Source organism: Triturus cristatus, chromosome 6 (assembly GCF_964204655.1).
Source record: "Triturus cristatus chromosome 6, aTriCri1.1, whole genome shotgun sequence".
NCBI lineage: Eukaryota > Metazoa > Chordata > Amphibia > Caudata > Salamandridae > Triturus > Triturus cristatus.
Window position 1 is genome coordinate 663,896,559 of NC_140589.1, and position 19,848 is coordinate 663,916,406.

Here is a 19,848-nt window from a genome sequence, read left to right on the forward strand (position 1 = left end):
GGGAAGAGTGTGGTGTCAACTACAGGTTCACCACCCCCTATCACCCACAAGCAAATGGTCTTGTTGAGAGATTCAACAAAACCCTGAAGGGCATGATAAATGGGTTGTCAGAGAAACTCAGGAGGAGATGGGATGTTCTCCTCCCATGCTTATTGTTTCCCTACAGGGAGGTGCCACAGAAAGGGGTTGGTTTCAGTCCCTTTGAGTTGTTGTTTGGACACCCTGTGAGGGGGCCATTGAGCCTGCTGAGAGAGTCTTTAGAGAAGCCTCTTAAAGAAGCAAAGGACAATGTGCTCGACTATGTGCTAGGCCTGAGATCAAGAATGGCAGAGTACATGTACAAGGCAAATGGGAAACTGGAGGCCAGCCAGGAGCTCATGAAGCACTGGTATAATCAAAAGTCTACTATGCCTGAGTATACTCCAGGACAATTGATGTGGGTGTTGGAGCCTGTGGCTCCAAGGGCCCTCCATGACAAGTGGAATGGGCCCTATCCAATCTTAGAAACGAAGGATGAGGTTACCTATTTGGTTGACCTTGGCACCCACAGGAACCCTCATAGGGTCCTGCATGTAAATAGATTGAAACCCCACCATGACAACGCAGACATGACCATGTTACTGGTCACTGATGAGGGTGTGGAGAAGGAAACTGAGCCTGTGCCCGACCTCCTCTCCACTAATGTGCAAGATGGGTCAGTGGAGGGAGTTGTGCTCTCTCCCAAGTTGACAGACCAGCAGTACAGAGACTGTAAGCAAGTGCTGGAGCAGTTTGCTGGCTTGTTCTCCTTGATCCCCGGCATCACTGAGTGATGTGTGCACCACATTGACACTGGTGACAGCCTGCCAAAAATGAACTGTACAGGTTGTGTGACCATGTCAGAGCCAGCGTTAAAGCTGAGGTCGCTAAGATGCTAGATTGGGGTAATTGAACCGTCTGAGAGTCCAGGGGCCAGTCCAGTAGTGCTGGTACCTAAACCTAATCCTCAGGGGGGATCCAAGGAGTTAAGGTTCTGTGTGGACTACAGAGGATTGAATGCAGTCACAAAGACGGATGCTCGCCCTATACCAGGAGCTGATGAGCTCATTGACAGGTTAGGGGCTGCTACGTACCGTAGTACTTTTGATTTGAATTCAGGTTACTGGTAGATTGCCCTCGCTGAAGGAGCAAAGGAGAGGTCAGCATTGTCCACACCAGAGGGACATTATCAGTTCAAGGTAATGCCCTTTGGATTAAAGAATGCACCTGCCACCTTCCAAAGGTTGGTGAACAGGGTCTTGTCTGGGTTGGAACAGTTCAGTGCAGCTTACCCGGATGATGTAGCAGTATATATTTCTACCTGGGGGATCACTTAAGCCACCTAAGGGAAGTGCTTCAGGCCAGGCAGCAGGCAGGCCTGACTATTAAGGCAAGCAAGTGCCAGTAGGGCAGGGTTATGTGGTGTATCTGGGCCACCTGGTAGGTGGGGGCCATGTACAGCCTCTCCAAGCTAAAATCCAAACTATTTTGGATTGGACATCTCCTGTTACCCAGACTCAGGTCAGGGCATTCCTTGGATTGACAGGGTACTATAGAAGGTTTTTTCTAAATTATGGTACCATTGTAGGGCCTCTTACAGAACTCACTTCTAAAAAGAGGCCCAAGAAGGTGGCTTGGACCCCAGAGTGTCAGAAGGCTTTTGACACTCTGAAAGCTGCCATGTGTTTAGCACCAGTGCTGCTGGCCCCTGACTACACAAATGAATTTGTGGTTCAGACAGATGCTTCATAGCAAGGGATTGAGGCCATGTTGTCACAGATAAATGAAGAGGGCCTTGATCAGCCAGGTGCCTTGATTAGCAGGAGGCTTCTTCCCAGAGAGCAGAGGTGGAGTGCCATTGAGAGCGAGGCTTTTGCTGTGATTTGGTCCCTGAAAAAGCTGAGACCATGTTTATTTGGGACTCACTTTCGTGTTCAAACTGACCACAGGCCTCTCAGATGGCTCATGCAGATGAGAGGGGAGAATCCCAAGCTGTTAAGGTGGTCCATTTCCCTACAGGGGATGAACTTAACAGTGGAACACAGACCTGGGGTTGCCCATGCAAATGTGCGTGGACTTTCCAGGTTTTTCCACTTAGCTGATGAGGACTACCAGGGTGTAGGTTAGGAACCCTTCACCTTTCGTTGGGGGGGGGGGGGCTATGTTGCAAAGTCATCCTGTGCCCTGGGCTCCCCCCCAATTTTTTGCTGAATGGTACCGGTGGTAACTGACTGACTGACCCTGGGCTCTGCCTAACCAGGTCCAAGGCCAGTGCTATGCTGAAAAAGACACATTTAGAATACAGTGAAAACCCCTACATAAACTGGGATGCACTAAGGGTTGGGGTACCCCTGTGGTTGGCATGACCTACCCCATCGGACCCTATTAAAATATTAGGGCAGGGGGGGTAAAACTACCTAGAAGTCCCTAGCCCACAATAGGGCATGGCAGTGTGGAGGCCAGCAGCTTTTCTGCAATTTCATTTGTGCACTGCTGAAGCCTGAGGTCCGTTTTAAAAGTAGCCCTGGGTGCGAGGACTGCTTTTAAAAAGTAAATTGTGCTCAAACTCGACTTTGGGGTTTGGGGCACTTAAAAATGGATAACCTACAATGTTTTGGAATATTAGGAACCCCCAGGATCTCCCCTAGGTGTCCCAGGGGTGGGGGGTCAGGTATTTATAACGTAGACCCTTATAAAATGAGTTTAATATGCCCTGGGTTAAGTGAAATTTCACATTTCACTCCCCACATTGTGATAAAGTGCCGCCCAAGTTCGACTTTGATGCTAGGAGCCCTGTGGAGGGTGGGATCAGCAGTAATTCTACAGATTCAGAACCCCTAAAGTCTCCCCTAGTTGTCCCATGGGGTGGGGGTTCTGTAGATATAAGCAAAGTACTTATAAAATATGTTTTTGTAAGTCCTGGTGCTGCAAAAATGGCCCAAGTAATTTTTCCTACTGAAAATCCCCTGCCACAAAGGTTAACATAGCAGGAAGTTATTAACTAATAACTCTTGATAGGAGAGGGCTAGAAGTACCATTCAAAGACTTCCCCGAATGGTATTAATAAACTCTAGAATATGATATGGTTGAATTTCTCCTAAAGTGTACATACAAGAAGTTATAAGACTTTCTTGTTTGTAAGTCCAGATTCAGCCTTCCAGTGGTCTGTCCTGATTGGTCAGAGTTAAGTGGATTAGTCAGGCTGCCTTGAAGAGGTGATAAAGAGCCCCTGGGGTTAACCAGCTCTGCTGGGAGGGCAGTGTGCTGCTACACTGGAATGCCAGAGCATGGGGAGGAGTCGTAAACCATGGTCTTCAAAGAAAAGAGGAGGCCTTAGTGTCATTTACAACTCTTAACTTTTCACCTCAGCCAGAGCTAGGCTTATGGAAGGAATGCACAGATGCAAGGGGGAGTGTTTATGGAAAGTAAGCCATCCTAGGGGTGTGTTTATCCAGCTCTTACCTTCCTGCTGGAAAATCAGCCATTATGAATTTGGAGGACTTGGTGCACTCTGGTACAAAATAATGCCACACTCTGCAGGATTTGGTCATATTCTAGGGGAGTTGCCCTTCTCCCATTTGGTCATCAGTGACCTCCTTCTTGACCCAGAGAACTTGGAGTAAGTATCTGAGGGGGACAGAACCTCTCGGATCTGCTGCTTGAAACTTAAGGAAGCAAAACGTTGCCATGCTGAGAAGTTGGGGTGCAAACTCTAAGGCCTGCCCTCTGAAGACTGCACCAGCTGAAACTACAGCCCTGTGGATTGCCTTGCTGTAAAAGAACTAAAGAGTGGACTCCCTGCAAGCTACAGGTTAACGGAGCTCACCTGGACCATCACCACCAAGGATCCTCAACCTGGATAAATACCAGTTGATTTGTAAGGGTTTTGTCCAAGTGGATTGTGGGAACTGAAATCCTCAACTTTCAAGGACCATCTTGGAGCTTCCAGACCCTTGGAGTGAGTTTGAGACACTTTGGGACCCTTTGGAGAACTTCAGGAAGAAGTTCCAGAAGTTTGGGTAACTTTGGAAAAAAAGCTCCATAAGGGGACCGACTCAACCTGGCCAGGCAAGCCGCCTGCCTTCAACCGCGAACCGGCCAAGCCATCCAGGTTTGTCCCGCTAAAATTTCCGTAGGTCCCACTTCCAGAGTTTGACCGGGAGTAGAAGAAATCCAAGGCCGGCGAAACCAAACCGAATCCGGCTGGTGAAGAGCATCGAGGGATCCCGCGAGAAAAAGCTCTGTAAAAGTTTCTAAGTCCGAATGAAGTAAAGGTGACCGGGAGCAACCGCGAAAGCCAAGCCGCCTGTCTTCAACCGCGTGTCGGCCTGGATCCTGGGTTTACCCCGCTGAAACGCTCCGGAGGTTGGACTTCCATAAGTTTGACCAGGAGGTCATCACAAGGCAATCCGGCGAACCCTCACCGAATCCGGACTGGCTGAGAGCTTCCAGGGACCCCGGGAAGAAAAGCGCCAGAAAAGCTTCTAAGACCGAAGGTAAAAACTGTGACCGGGACCTACCGCGAGTGGTAGCCGCTCAGGGCTCCATCGTGGTCGGCCTGAAACTTTGACCCGGTCTATAGCGACCAGATATCCCAATAAGGTGCTATATGTTTCTAAGTGCTATATAATGCTAAATCTTTGAAAATTCGTATCTACGGTTCCCTACATTGGGTTTTTGTCGTTTTGGTGTCATTTTAAAGATAAAACTATTTCCTATTTTTATAAATTGGTGTTGGATTTTTATTATGTTTTGTGTCTTAATTATTTACTGAATTGGTGTTTTTAAATGCTTGACATACCTGTCTAAAGTGAAGTCTGCCTGCTTGCAGCCAAGCTATCTAGGGTTGAGCATAGGAATAATTTTCTAAGACCTATGCCGAGTCCTATCATGTGTTTGTGGCCTTACTGCCAGTGGCAGACCTACATTTGCCCCTACCAATAATCCACTTTCTAACAGTAATGTTCTAATGTAAAGCAGTGATGGTCTTATGTGTTCCATTCTTGGTGTTGGTGTTGCATCCATGTCTGCAAAGACGGGAATGCAAATCATTCTTTTTATAATTATAATAGCAGTATGTACCATGCTTAAATATCAACTTCGTACCTTAATATGCTTTATGGTAATTAGGAAGGAGACCAGCAAAGCACTCTTAAACTCCAACATTTAAGAAACCTATTTTTATTTATTTATGTAGGTGTAGTTCAGATGCTTGCGCACGGGCAGTTCTAGTCCATTCTAATGCAAAGGAGATCACCTAACAGGCACCAGTTTTTTTGGGCCACTGCCCATAATTACTTTATTGGTCAAATAACCTTCTGAGCATGTCTCATTTGTAGAGTTTCTTAAATTGTTGGTAGAAGTGTTTGAGAGTTTGGAGCCCTATGTTCCGGATTCAGAGCAATGTTAGCATTCTAATTGAAATCTGACCATCCATTGGTATGTTTGTAAATTTGTGGAACTGACTGCCCTCATGTGTTCTTGGTAGTGTTAAAGTCCTATGTTTGGCATTTTCTTTTTCAACCAGTTGCCCTCTGTAAATGAATGTGGTTAGAAGCTCCTTTGTTGTTCTGTTCCACTTTAGAATATGATATGACCTTTCTTTTTTTCCTTTTCCTTTATTTGTAAGGTATGTCTGGTAATGGAATATGCAGAGGGAGGTTCTTTGTATAACGGTGAGTATTCCAGCAGAATTTATTTATTGACCAAAAATGAGATTTGTTTGAATGCCTATTTTTAAAGAGTTTATTTGTGTGTTAGATATTGGGTTTCTGGTTGACAGAGGTATGCACCCTGTCCAATCAGGAACCACAGTCCTAATCGGGGTAAAGTCAGAGGCACACAATAAATTAACCTGTACTCAACCTCTGGTAGCTTGGCACAGAGCAGTCAGTCTTAACTTAAGAGGCAATGTGTAAAGTATTTGAACAGATTGTAGTTAATCCAGAATTCTGCCACTAGTTTGATATTTGGGATTTAGAAATTCAACAGCATCTCAACACATATTAGAAAACTTAAGTGGCTATGTTCATCCTCTGCCAATCTGGTAGTGTGCCTAAGTTTCCAAGGGCAAGAATGGGTGGACATGCTTTTCCAGTAGTTACAGCACAGACATGGAATAAGCTACCTATTGAGGTAAATTCCGGACTCAATATCCCAATATTTTGAAAGTCTTTAAAAATAGCATCTAATCAATAAACTGTAACAATTACGTGCCTTAATGTAGTGCCAGGACAACTTCTGTAGGTGATCTAGAATAGTTGGATGCCTTAAATCAGCACCAGGGCACATTCAGGTAATCATACGCATTATAAACAAATAATTGTCAATGATTGCGGTAGACCTGGACATAGGGTCAATTTGAGGCGTGCCACGATGGAGTGCAGGTTAGATTTCCCAACCAAATTCATAATGGTCAAAGATTGTACCTTCTGACTAAGTCCCAATTCACCACAGAAGTACACATCTAAAGGCCCCAGGACCTCGGGAGAAGCACTTGGAGACTCACAGGATGTTAGGCAGAGGCTGACAGCATGGTCCAGTCCATGTACAGTTGCCACTGGTCAGCCCGGCAGTTGCAGAAAAGGTCTCTTAAAGCTTGTGGTACCCCTGCTTAATCTGGATTTCAGCCTTATGGCCCTTGGAGTCCACTTCTTTATTCTGGGTGCAAGAGGCAGCAGGTCCAGGCCTTCATTGCTCCTCTCAGGTCATAGACAGCAGGTCAAGTCCTCTTGTGTTCTTCCTCCGCTCCAGCAGTGTTCTGAAGTGAATGCTTCTACGTGCCACGTTTGTCTGGCACGTGCTAGTGCAAATGAGTGACTCCTGGGGACGCCAATTCCCGGGGCCAAACTTAGCCATTTTGGGCATTTTCAAACTTGGGCTCGGAGGTCTGAGTGTGTGTGGGAAGTATACTATGGTAATACGGGCGTGCTTTCATGTACCAAAAATAAACCCAGAGACTGTCTGGTAGTAGAAAAACAAAGTCCTTCAGCATCTAGACAGTAGATACACAAGAATTGTCTTGGGATCCTGTCCCCCCTCCCCCCCCTGTCCCCCCGACCCCCAGTGTTGTATGTAAACCCAGCAGATCTCTTAAGCAGCATTTGACACTCCAGCAGGATTTGACACACTAATATCTAAAAGAATTTACGCAACCCCGACCCGGCATCAGTTCTTAGTTTGTAAACGAAAAGGTGCCGGTGCTCCAAACTTTGCTCAGATGCCCGAGTCAAGTGCAGTTAAATGTCGGCGCGCGGCATTCCCCATGGGAAGTTGCTGATACCTAATATGAAATTACTGTTTGGAACGGTCCAGACACAGACTAAGTGACTATGCTCTATGTAGGCACAAAGGTGCCTACTTCTTCAAAAAGATGTTGAGTGCATGTGCAAGAGATGATGTGCAATTCCAACTTCTGTGCTGCCTGCCCCTATGTAAAATGTTTACGGCCGTCACTGTGGTGTCACAGAAACTAAGCTCATGTTTACTCTGACCGCTTATCTGTGAGACGAGTCTGGGAGAACCTATTCCTGCCACTACACACTGACTCTACAGTACTATGACGTATGAGCCTCTTCTCATCTGGACCAAAAGTCCCCTTCCTCGATGCACAGAACTTCAGATATCCATTTAATGAGACTGGCTTTCATCCAGTGTTGCTTTTCCAGCCAACTACACTGAGCATGCAGAGATTTGCAGGCCTATGTCAATAAAAGGAATATATGAACTACAACTCCCTGCATGCTTAGTGCTGTTGGCTGACAAATAAGGACTGACTAGCTGGCACCCTCACAACATGCGGCTAGGTGTCAGTTAGGAACGAACACTTTTACAGCCCTTTGGTCTATTTAATTGAAAAATGTATATTCATTTCATGTGATCACTCCACTTCATTACCTTCCCGCCTTTTAAATAGAGGAGGAATGAGGACTGGGTAAAAAACATAAACACACAAATACACCCAACTTTTGTCTCTAGGTTTATAAATGTACACTGTGACTGAAGTTGCTAGTCAAACATGGATCTGGGAAATTTAACAGAACGGCTCAGAACCGAAACACCTTACTTGCTCGTTAGCCCCCAAAGCAGGAATCCATGTACGTTATCAGTTCTGTATATGGTTACGATATACCTCTAGGTCGTTGTATTTTAACTCACCAGTCTTGCGCATTATGAAAAACAGCTTGTTTTAGGGTTAGTCAGCCCAGTTGATTTAATCCATCTGAACCTGGAGTACAACATATCTAATCCAGGTTCAGTAGCCCTGTTGGTGCTATTATAAAATCAGGACTAAGAGTTCCAGAATGCAGTGGGAAAATAAATAGCATTGACTGGATGAGTTACTCACACCTGGGCTTGTGACACGTGCAAGCTCTGCATATGCCAGCTGGGAAACCCACCCATATCCCTTGAAGTTAATCCTACCCTGGGTTATCGAAGACCATGTTTGGTTCGACCACATTTTGCATTGACCCAAGCTGAATCTGCCGGTGCAAGAGTTGAACGCTGTTTAGTGCAGACATCTTCCTTAACATTTCCAACTCTGGTCTCTTTACAGAGGTCACAAGTGATGGGCGGGGAGGGGTTTGCAAAATGTCCCTGTAGGGTCTGCTATAACCTCCTTCGATGAATTAGTTTGTGTTTCTGTTTGCTGAGTTTTCCCGTTACATGATGCGGTTGTATAAACTAGCATTCATTCCTTTGATCTTGCAAAAGCCCTCTGCCTTCGAATCTTTGCTATCTTTATGGTGATGTGTTTTCACAGTAAATGAATTAACAATACATCCTTGATTAAACGTTCCTCATTTTCCTCCCTCCTTTTCTTGCTAACCAGGGCATGACAGGCATTCCCTTCAGGTGGAAACTGCATGCTGCCTTTGCGGCCACCGGTGTCAACCTTAATGCATTGCAAACTTCACTTAAAATGTGCGGGGAGGCCAGGAGCATTGTTAGACCATTTTCAGATGGCATCTCCTTACTAAACTTAAAAATGGCAATACGCTGTCTACACTTTACAGAATTAATGCTGTAATGTATTAGCTGCTATTTTCACATACCTAATAATGCAGATGTCCCGCTCTCCAATTAGACAGTCACTCCATTCAATCACGACCTGCAGGCTGGGGCTGTACCCTGGCTCCAAATCCGCAAAGACACACTGTCTGCATGCAGCTCCAAAGTAGTCGGTATTTGGCAGCACATATAGGAGTGCAATCCTGCTGCTCGAGGCAACAGTATTGACAGAGCAATGCAGACCATGCCGAGTTGCAAAAAAAAACGGTCTGCACCCGTTACCTTTCCCACGTGCGGCAACTGCCAAATACACTGTGGGTCCCTCCTCCAGCCTCTGCTCTTTGAAGCAAAAGCGTTCCAGGCCAGCGTGGGGTGGGGGAGGGATTCACATGTTTACTTCAAATCAACCCAGCCTCTCTTGTGCTGTGTGCCCCGCCCCAGGCCAGAGGAATTAACAGACCTCAGGAAACAAAATACCGCGCCCACCATTCTGATGATAAAACGTGACTGCCTTGTGCCTCCGGGGTAGTAAGTCTCACCGAGTTCACACATGGGCAGCTGCATTGTACACTTGCTTTCACGGTGCTTAAAAAACACGAGTTTCAGGTTACATACAGCCTGAACCAGCTCGTGGGTTTTTCTTTTGTTCACTGTTATTAGGCGAATCTCTTGATAGCAGTCGACCCATGTAGACCCGGCCCTGATAAATAAGTGCTGGTGCTTAGCACCGGAAAGCACCAGCACAAATTAAGCACTGCCCGGCATATTCTGTGAGGTTCAGAGGCGTCCACTCTGCCCAGTCAGGTAAGCCTATTGTTTGCTGCTGGGAGACATTTCACGCCTTTTTCGCTCCTATTCAAAGGCATTTAATATCTGGCTGGCAGAAGTTGGAGAGCAAATGCAAATTAGCTCCCAGGAACTTCAGGCAGTGAAAAGGTAGCTTTCTACAAGTTACTTTTCTCTAATATTTATTAAAAATCTGACCACTAGTGAATTGGATTTTTTTCATAACAATTTAAAATAGTTGTTTTTCTTGCTAGTCCCATCCATGAGACGCAATTTTAGATTTTTAACCTGTACTCAGTTTTTCTACATCGGACATCTAAGATTGCCATAGTGGAACATAGCCTGTAGGTGCTATTCACTGTGAGGACATGTTAACAATACATTTCTACCTGGCATACCTTTAATACCGTACATCTTGCCTTGTGGCTGTAAGACCTACATAGAGTTGACCTATTAATATTTAAACAGGAGTTTTGATGTCTGGTCGAATTGCAGTTATACACTGCTACAGTCTGGCTACAAAGGTAGGCCTTAAGCCATTTTTTGCACTGCCAATGTAGTGGATGGCACAATAGTTGCTGCAGACCACCAGTGGTATTTAACTTTCAAGCCCTGGGAGTATTTTGTACTGTATACTAGGGACTTATAGGCAAGTTAAACATACCAATTAGGTAAATGCAGTGCACAGTTTTAAAGTGAGCAAAAAACATAGGGTCCAGAAAAATGTGAAAAATGTGGGGTAACCACAAGAAAGAGCACTCATTGCTCCTTTACTGTCTACATACATAATTTGTTTTAAAAAAGACAGACCGCCACCCAGAAGGGAGGCTCTCATATACTGCTTCCTTAACCTTTGAATCTGATTATGTGTCTGGGCCTTGCATACCTTTACAATCTCAATGTGCATATGTCAAATTCTGATGTCGCACTAGGAAGGCTGTAGTGATGAGTATTGAAAAGAATGAATTAATTTATAGACCGTACCAGCTACTCCAAACAGTGTTCAGGTGCTACAAAAAGACTGGAGTGCTCCATTCTCTCCTCAACTAGCACACTGCAAATAATCAAGTTTTAAGGGCTTTCTTGAGTAGTCTCTTTTTGCTGATCCAGCGAAGATTTAGAGGGAGCAGATTCCACTCCTTAATTTCAGATACCTAAAAGGAGTGACCTCCCATCCTCGAGTTACTATGGTTTATGTGTCATAAATGTTTTGTACGATCCCCATGTGCATGTGGGAATATATCCTACTTCTTATGACTTTAATGAACATTGCTAAAGTGCAAAACAAGAATATCAAATAGGGACATTTTCCTTTTCTTGTAGACCAATTTCTTCATCTGGGCCATAAGCTGTTGAACACATCAGCCTAATGTGCTACAAACATATGCTGTGGGAAAGGGAGTTGGGGTAGTTCTTGCCCAGCTAAGCGAGAAAGGCAAGGAGTATCCAATGGCCTTGATCAGCCACCGAAGATTCCCTTTTCAGTAGAACTGGGCTACAATTAAAAAGAATACTTTTCATGGGGTTTTAATAGTTGCCTTACAGTGCTCCAGGTCTTGTTTGTTTACACAGACTGGCTATTGTATAACAAAACAAACTAGGATGACATAGTAATACCACATCTGCATATCACATCACAACTTCTTTAGCCACAGAGGTATTTTTATTTATTGTCTGTAGAAACGCATTCCTTCACACCCACAATCCTCTAAATATATTTTGTGGTGCAGTATTATACTTTTAAATGTTGTTGGATTTTCCAGAGTCTAACCTTACATTTAAAAAGAAAAAAAATTGGTCTCAGCCAAATATGGCGTACATCCTTTTAAATAAAATATCTTCTTTAGCTGAGGAGTCGCTTAAATAATGGATCTAAGTGGCACTCATTTATCTTGCCAGTGGTTATCTAGTAAATTTGCTGCATTTGTTTAACTTGAGTTAAATAAAGTTAGTGTCAGAAGTGATATTTTTTACATTTTTAAAAAATCTAAATTTGTTTTTGGGCCAGTTTTTATTTATTTGTCCTCCCATTTATCCTCCCATTAATGAGAGCAAAATGTGCTTGCTTACAAATACAAGAGAAGCCTTCACTTAGTGTCCCCATAATATATATGGTCTTGGCTTGTTCTTCTGTCCATTTTCGGCCGCTGGTATGAATTTTAAATACTCTAAATCCCCTTATAGTTTGCTAAACCATATTAAAGATGAACTAAACTGTAAAAATAATTCTTCTCAATGAAATGTTTTATACATCTAAAACGTGAGCTTAGAAGCTATTCTAGTGTTAATATCAACCTTAGTAAATGCAGATTTTCTGTAAGGCCTGACTCTGCATGACCTGGATTGTATGCTGGCTAACTGATCCTTTAGGTAAAGGATGGAGATAATACACTATTTTTGTTTTATGTTTTAAGTGTATTTGTTTTAGCTTGTATCTTTGTTTTGCAGTTCTGCATGGCGCTGAGCCATTGCCACAGTACAATGCTGCCCATGCAATGAGCTGGTGTTTACAATGCTCACAAGGAGTGCAGTATCTTCACAGCATGAAACCAAAGGCTTTAATCCACAGGGACCTCAAGCCGCCTAAGTAGGTATTAATTTGCCTTATGTGAATGCTACATACAGGCATAAACGTGTATGTGTGATTTGTATAAATGTGCTGCCACTTCAACTGTTTATCCAAATTACATAGAAATCAGCCCAAACTCTCCAAAACCATTGGCCATATCCTGACCTGATGGCCTGAACAATTTATGCACCTCAAAACATATGCATTGTGCCCGAAATTGTTTTTATGATCACTACTTAAGGACCTGTAAGGAAGCATTTATCCAGAGTATTAACTTTCTTTGAGAGCACAATATCATTCCTTGACCCCTACATATTCCCTACTGTGTTAGTACCACTCCATTTTCAGTATTCTGTGCAAACCTACCTTGCAGTTACCACTTCCCTTCAGTTTCCTCATCATGCCCATGTAAGTAAGCATGAAAGCCCTTCCTAGCATTCGAATTTGATATCTCTCACCATCTCCCCTGCCCTCACTGTCACCCCTCTAGTAGCAGTAAAACCTCTGTTTATACTCGCTGAATCAGACCTGTTAAAGCAAGTGCCTAATTTATATTTAATTGATCATGATTTGAAATCCGTAATTCCATCTTAACAGTCACTGATGTGTAGCTAAGTGTTTTGGATCTTGACTTTTTTCCACAGTTGAGGATAATCCGTATTGGTAGGACTGGAAGAGCCAAGCACAGACACACACTTCAGGAATTTTCCCCTCTATTGCCCATTATCTTTCTGCATTCCGCATGAAAATGTATTAATTGCTGTTGATTTGCCACAGACCTCGCTGATTCTGCACATTTTCACCTTGCACTTTTTGCAGTTTTATTTGCCTATCTAATAGACTTAAATTGAAAATCTCTTAGCTTTGTAATACCTTTACAGTATTGGTGGTTTTTACAAGCATTCTACTCAAGTCATTGTTGTTCTCATCATATTGTTTTTTCACAGCTTGCTTTTGGTTGCTGGAGGGACAGTGCTGAAGATCTGTGATTTTGGTACAGCCTGTGATATCCAGACTCACATGACCAACAACAAAGGAAGTGCTGCTTGGATGGCCCCTGAGGTTTTTGAAGGTAATGGAAATAATATGCAACTGTAATTGCAATATTTAAATTCTTTTTATGCATTGGTCAATAGAAATGAAAATTGTCAGGTTCTGAAGTAAGCTGTGAAATTAGGATGAGATGCATTTGGGACTCTGACCTGTGAGTGTACTGGCGTTGCAGAAAGTGTGCTTGTTACACTAGATAATAGATGAAGGACAAAGAGCTGTGTTATTTCTCTGGAGATTTCCAGGCCATTTAGTGCATGAATGCAGAGTATGTTGATGAGCATGGCATGGGTTTTCAGGTCTAGCTATCAGATGATTTTGCTTTACTGCATTACAGTGTTGTTGATATTTGAATGTGTCACTGTTCTGTCTATAATCTGTACCTTACTGTTTCACATTCTCCTAAAAAACGTTATGTTCGAGGCATGTAAACTGTAGATCACATGCTTTGCATACTCCTGCCATCTAGTGTTGGGTCCGGATGTTTGCACTCTGTTTTTCTTCGAAGAAGTCTTTCCAGTCACTAGGTAGGTGACTCCTCCTTTCGGTGATCGTGCGCATGGCCATCAACTCCATTTTTAGATTGTTTTTTTTCCGCCATCTGGTTCGGACGTGTATTGCTGCGCTCCGGTTCGACACCGTTTCTCGGGTTTCCCTCGCCACGCAATCCACTTAACCTCGACGGTATTGTTATTCGAGCGCGTTTCCCATTCTCCGCGTATCGTATCATTCAGAAAAATCTCTTTCGATCAGAAACTTCCTGGAACGCCTAGCCGCATCGGGCCAGCTCGCAGTCGATGGAACGGACTCCATTTAAATTCTGTCCTCTGTGCCACGCGAAGAACCCGTGCACAGACTCGCACAAAGTGTGCAACTTGTCTCTCCCCGAAGCACAGCGAACAAGACTGCGGCGCATGTATGTCCTTCTGATCCAAGAAGACGCTCCGTGACCGTCTGGCTCGATGTCACGAAATGCAGCATCAACATAGCTGCTCCATCCCGGACCTCCGGAGATGATTCTGAACAAGATGCGACCACGCGCAAGGAGCCAAGGAAGAGGCCGAGCACATTTCCCTGTCTGAAGCTGAGTCAGACATGGACGAAGACATTCTGCAGGGTCAGCGTACCATGAGTAGCAATACTCCCTTGCCCCAGACTCTACCTCTGCCTAAGAAAAAGGCTCCAGTCCTGCCTCTGCCTTCAGGCCTAGGTCTGTACCGAGAACAGGTTGCCAATGCCACGCCTTCGGGCCCGGCACCGAAACATATATTAAAGCCTTCCGTCTCGGGCTGAATTGGCCCCATTCGGTCACTGAGCCGAAACCATCGGCACCGAAACCAAAGCAAGTTTTGGTGACAATCCCTACGCCACCGAAACTGAAAATTTCTTTCAGATCCGAGCACTTCATCGCCGAAAACACCGGCATCGAAAATATTTGTACGAAAACAAAAAAACACTCCGACTCCCTCAAAGGAGCATCGTTTCGACGTCCTGCCTTCAAACAGACCCAAAACAAAAGGAACTTGTTATCAATCCAAAAACTGGACATATTCACACAAAATTGCCATTCAAACGCAAACCAGAAACAGAGGACACTTACCATATCCCTCTTAAGAGGAAACCTGTTAGGATTAACACCTCTCCTCCTCTATCACCTTCTTCCCCACCCACCTAACCCAAATTTGTTAATAACACCATCAAATTCACCACCACCACAATCACCTGACAACCAGGATGATGGGGATGCGGTAGACAATAGTCCCAATCCATGGGATGATTATAATTTGGATCCTAACACTGATAATGATCCAGACTTATACCCTACAAATCCCTACTCACCTGGTGATAATGTAGGGTACATAGAGTTAATAAATAGGGCTGCTGAATATCATGGATTTCAGCTTCATGAGGAGTTACTTGAGGAGGGTTTTCTTTTTGAAACATTGAGTTCTTCCCAGAGATCCACTCATACGCTGCCTATGCTTAAGGATAGGCTTAAGCATGTAGACGACATTTTTAAAGATCCCGTTCGTGCAAGAATTCTTACACCAAGAGTAGATAAATATAAATCTGCACCAACAGACCCAGCTTATATCAAGGGTCAATTACTACTAGATTCCCTTGTGGTTTCTAATGCCCGTATACGGGCAAACTCACAAACCTCGGGAGGTTGACCCTCCTCCGGACAAGGAATCTAAATTAATAGATGCCTCAGGGAAAAGAGTGGCTGCACAGGCAGCCAGTCACTGGCACATTGCCAATACTCTGGCTCTCTTGGCAACATATGACAGAGCGCACTATGATGAATTGGAGCAATTACTCCAATTTTTACCCAATGAACACAAGACTAAAGCAGATGACCTGATTCAGTAAGGGAGATAAATCTCAAACGCTTCCATTAGATGCGCTTTAGATGCAGCTGACATTGCTCCTCGTTCAATCAACACCAGTGTCTTGCTATGGAGGCAGGCCTGGCTTAGAATTTCACGATTTAAACCAAAAGTCCAGGCTTCTATCTTAAATCTACCTTTTGATAAAGAGCATCTCTTTGGTCCTGTGGTAGACACTTCATTAGAAAAGATGAAGAAGGACACTGATGTTGCAAAATCAGTGGGAGCCCTGCAGTCCCCATCCAATCGGGGTTCCTTTCGTCGCTCTTTCTACAGGGGGTGAGGCTCCACAAGCATATCTACAGACAACACCTCAACATCATAGAGAGGCAACAGTCAGTCACCCTCTTTAAGAGTTACTTTCGATGCGGATATAGAGGCAATAATGGCAAGGGAAGAGGTAAAGGTTCCACACCCCGTACCTCCCCTCAACAAATAAACAGTGACTTGCCTCCTCTTCCCCAAACATTCCACACCTGTTGGGTCTCTCTCAATTGCTTACCATCTGGCACACAATAACTTCAGACAGATGGGTCCTGGGAATGATCCAATCTGGTTATATCCTGGAGCTTTCCAACAATCCCCCAAACATTTCTCCACGTTCACACAAAATGTCACCAGAGCATCTACACTTCCTCAAACTGTAGGTTCACTCTCCTCTGCAAAAGGGAGCTATAGAGCCCGTCCCTTTACAATATCAAGGATCCGGCATGTACTCCCTATACTTTCTAATACCTAAAAAGGACTCCTTTCCCAGGCCTATACTGGACCTCACAGAATTAAATCAATACATTCATTCAGAGAACGCATCAAGCTTCATGCCCAGCTGGAGAGGGATAGAAGTCATCAGGTTGGTGGCCATGGAGACATCAGAGACTCCTCTTCCAGCAAGCAGCATCGAAAACGGCGTTGTTCCACCTCCCCTGAGTCCAGGAAGAAGCGGGTGACAGAATGTTCGCCGTCGAAGAGGCCGAGGCACTCTTCAGCGTCGAGGGACAAGTCATCGTCTAGACGTCGAGACCCTCCGCCGCATGCCAGTAAGTCTGCGTTGAGGCACAGCACTTCGGGCTCGAAGGCTGTGGGTCCAGAGAGACCAGTTAACGCCCCGTTGACGCTTCCGTCGACGGCGAGGCATTCTCTGCCACCCTCGAAAGGGTCGGCGTCGAGACTCGCCAGCGAAGACCCTGCCGCTAGTGGACAGGCTGTCTACGTCGAACGTCGTCGCTGTCAAGGCATTCGACGTCGAGGAGATCGACGTCAGGAAGGCGCCATGGGAGGTCGACGTCGAGGTCCCCTCATCGCCGTGGGCGGTCGACGTCAAGACCAACGTCGAGGACAAGATGGCGTTCTTACAGCTTATCGCCGCATAGATAGCTGTCGACGTCAGGAGGAGGCTTGGCGCAAATCGATGTTGAGGTCTCGATCGACGAGAGCCCATTCATCATCCCCAGGGCTGAATATTGTTCAGATTTCTCCAGAGAGATCTCCTAGAGGTGGCGAACAGGAGGTTTTCGGTCTAACGCCACGGTGGCTGAAGGACTTCGGAGAGGGAGGCGTCCGCAGGAGTCCGGGCTCGGACTGCTCACAGACATACTTGCCCTCTAGGACCACAAAAGACCCTGAGAGAGGCGTTCTTGAGAGGCCTTCAAAGTCTCATTCCAAACGACCCAGATTGCATTCCCATCGCCGGTCACGAGGTGGTCGTAGCTCGCGCCATGAACCTACACATAAGAGAAGGCGCCGAAGATCATCCTCCTGGTCTTTGTCCACTAAGTCGTCTGTCCGGGACTACTCTCCAACCCTTTCTTCTACGCCTCCTTCAAGGATGTCTCCAATAGATGACATTGGGACTTTCACTGACGTACCTGGCAGAGGAGCTCAGAAACTGAATATCTGTTTATATACTCCTGTGATTCCCACTTCAGTCATTTTTGAGACATTGCACCATTATACGGCTCCCAGGCCTCTGCTACCTCTGGTGCCAGGTTTTTTAGAGCCAGCTATGACCACGTTCCTCACTCCTGCCACAGTGGGGTCAGTTAAATCAAGGATTGCGAAAAAGTATAAGGCTCCAGACCAAGACCCCTTGTTCCTTGGGTCTGATCATCCGGCGGATTCAGTCATCGTGGCAGCCGCCAGGAAAGCGCACTCCGCAGCTTCGTCAGCTTCAGTCCCCCCAGAAAAGGACAGTGAGCAAATGGACTCTTGTGGCAGGAAGATGTGTAGTACGTCTGCATCCACTATGAAAGTTGCAAGTGCATCATCCCTCCTAAGGCGTTACGACAGGTCTCTTTGGGACTCTCTGGCTCGATTTACCGACAAGCTTCCCAAAGAAGATTGACAGGACTTTCAAGAGATTCTACAGGAGGGTGGTTTGGTAGCAAACAAAATCATCAGCGCTGCTGCAGACGCCTCAGACCTCGCCGCGCATGGTTATGCGCACGGCATCTGTTCACGGCGCTCAGCATGGCTGCGCCTCACAGGCCTTAAACCTGAGGTCCAGAGGAGGATTCTCAACCTGCCTTTCAATGGTTCCTCACTATTCGGATCTCACGCAGATGAGGAAATGACAAAGATGAAGACCGAGCTGGATATGGTCAAAGCAGTTGGACTGGAAAAGCGGTAGGAGTTTCATAAACGCTTTCGTCAATACGATAAGCGCCCCTTCCAGCAGAGGGTTTAAACCCCTCAGTGGTCCTCCCAAAACCAGCAGAGGTCACAATTCCAACAAAAGCGTCCTGGCAGAGGAAGGGGGAACAATAAACAACAGCAGTCCTCCTCCAAGCAGCCTCCAAAGCAGTGAGGCATTGCTTCCTCCGCACCCGTTCGCCACTCCAGTAGGAGGGAGTATTGTTTTTCATCTAGAAGAGTGGGAAACCATAACAAGAGACCAATGGGTGCTGAACATTGTGCAGCATGGCTACTTGCTGAGGTTCAAGTCTCCTCCCCCGCAGGTGCCTCCACAATTGAAGTGCCTTCCACAGCAACACAAGCGTCTGTTGCAAGGCGAGGTGTATACCCTTCTCTCCAAAAAAGCCATAGAAGAGGTCCCTCTCCTCCAGCGAAACCAAGGGGTATACTCACGGTATTTCCTGGTCCAGAAACGAGGAGTAACCAAAGAGTACAGACCTATCCTCGATTTGCGCCTGTTGAACAAATTTATAAGGAAAGAGAAATTTTCGGATGCTAGCCTTGCACCAGATATTCCCACATCTTCACCAGGGGGACTGGATGTGTGCCATCGACCTGCAGGACGCCTACTTTCACATTCCTGTGTCAGTGAAGCATCGCAAATTCCTCAGGTTCCAGGTGTCTCAACGGCACGATCAGTACCGAGTACTTCCGTTCGGGCTCAAATACGCCCCCCGAACGTTCTCCAAGTGCATGGCGGTGGTGGCTGCGTTCCTCCGCAAGCGGAAAATATTCGTCTACTCCTACCTAGACGATTGGCTCCTAAAGAGTTCCACACCTTCACTACTCCAGAGCCATCTCACCTACTGTCTCCAACTTCTTCACTCCCTGCGGTTGCAAGTCAACTACAAGAAATCAGTCCTCAATCCAACACAAAAGATACATTACTTGGGCGCTTCCCTGGACACCGCAGGAGCAAGCGTGTGTCATTCGGAGGAGAGGTTGTCATCAATGCTGATCAAGTGCTGCGCTCCACATCCTACAGCCAGGCAGGTGTCGTCTCTGCTTGGATCGATGGCCTCATGCATCTTCATTGTTCCCAATTCCAGACTTCACATGCGGCCTCTGCAGCAGTCCCTCGAAGATCAGTGGACTCAGCGGTTAGGCCGTTGGGAAGATCATGCGTCTCTTCCTCAGGCTGCCAGGGACTCCATCAAATGGTGGATGAAACGATCGTATCTTCTACAAGGGGTCCCTTTTCACCAGGCCATTCTGACCCAGACTATTGTTACGGATGCCTCACTGCAGGATTGGGAAGCTCATATGGGCCAGCTTCAGGTACAAGGTCTCTGGTCCGAGACAGAGCGAAGTTATCACATCAACTTCCTGGAG

General features: G+C 45.7%; 1 protein-coding gene across 7 annotated transcripts in view; it reads left to right on the plus strand.

Annotated features, from left to right (window-relative positions):
• MAP3K7 (mitogen-activated protein kinase kinase kinase 7) overlaps window positions 1–19,848 on the plus strand; it is a 324,585-nt gene that overhangs the window by 115,025 nt on the left and 189,712 nt on the right. For all 7 annotated transcript variants that reach the window (XM_085611146.1, XM_085611151.1, XM_085611147.1 and 4 more), the window contains exons 4-6: window positions 5,648–5,693; window positions 12,265–12,403; window positions 13,333–13,457. In XM_085611146.1, coding sequence (XP_085467272.1) covers window positions 5,648–5,693; window positions 12,265–12,403; window positions 13,333–13,457 — 310 coding nt within the window. The remainder of the gene's footprint in view (window positions 1–5,647; window positions 5,694–12,264; window positions 12,404–13,332; window positions 13,458–19,848) is intronic.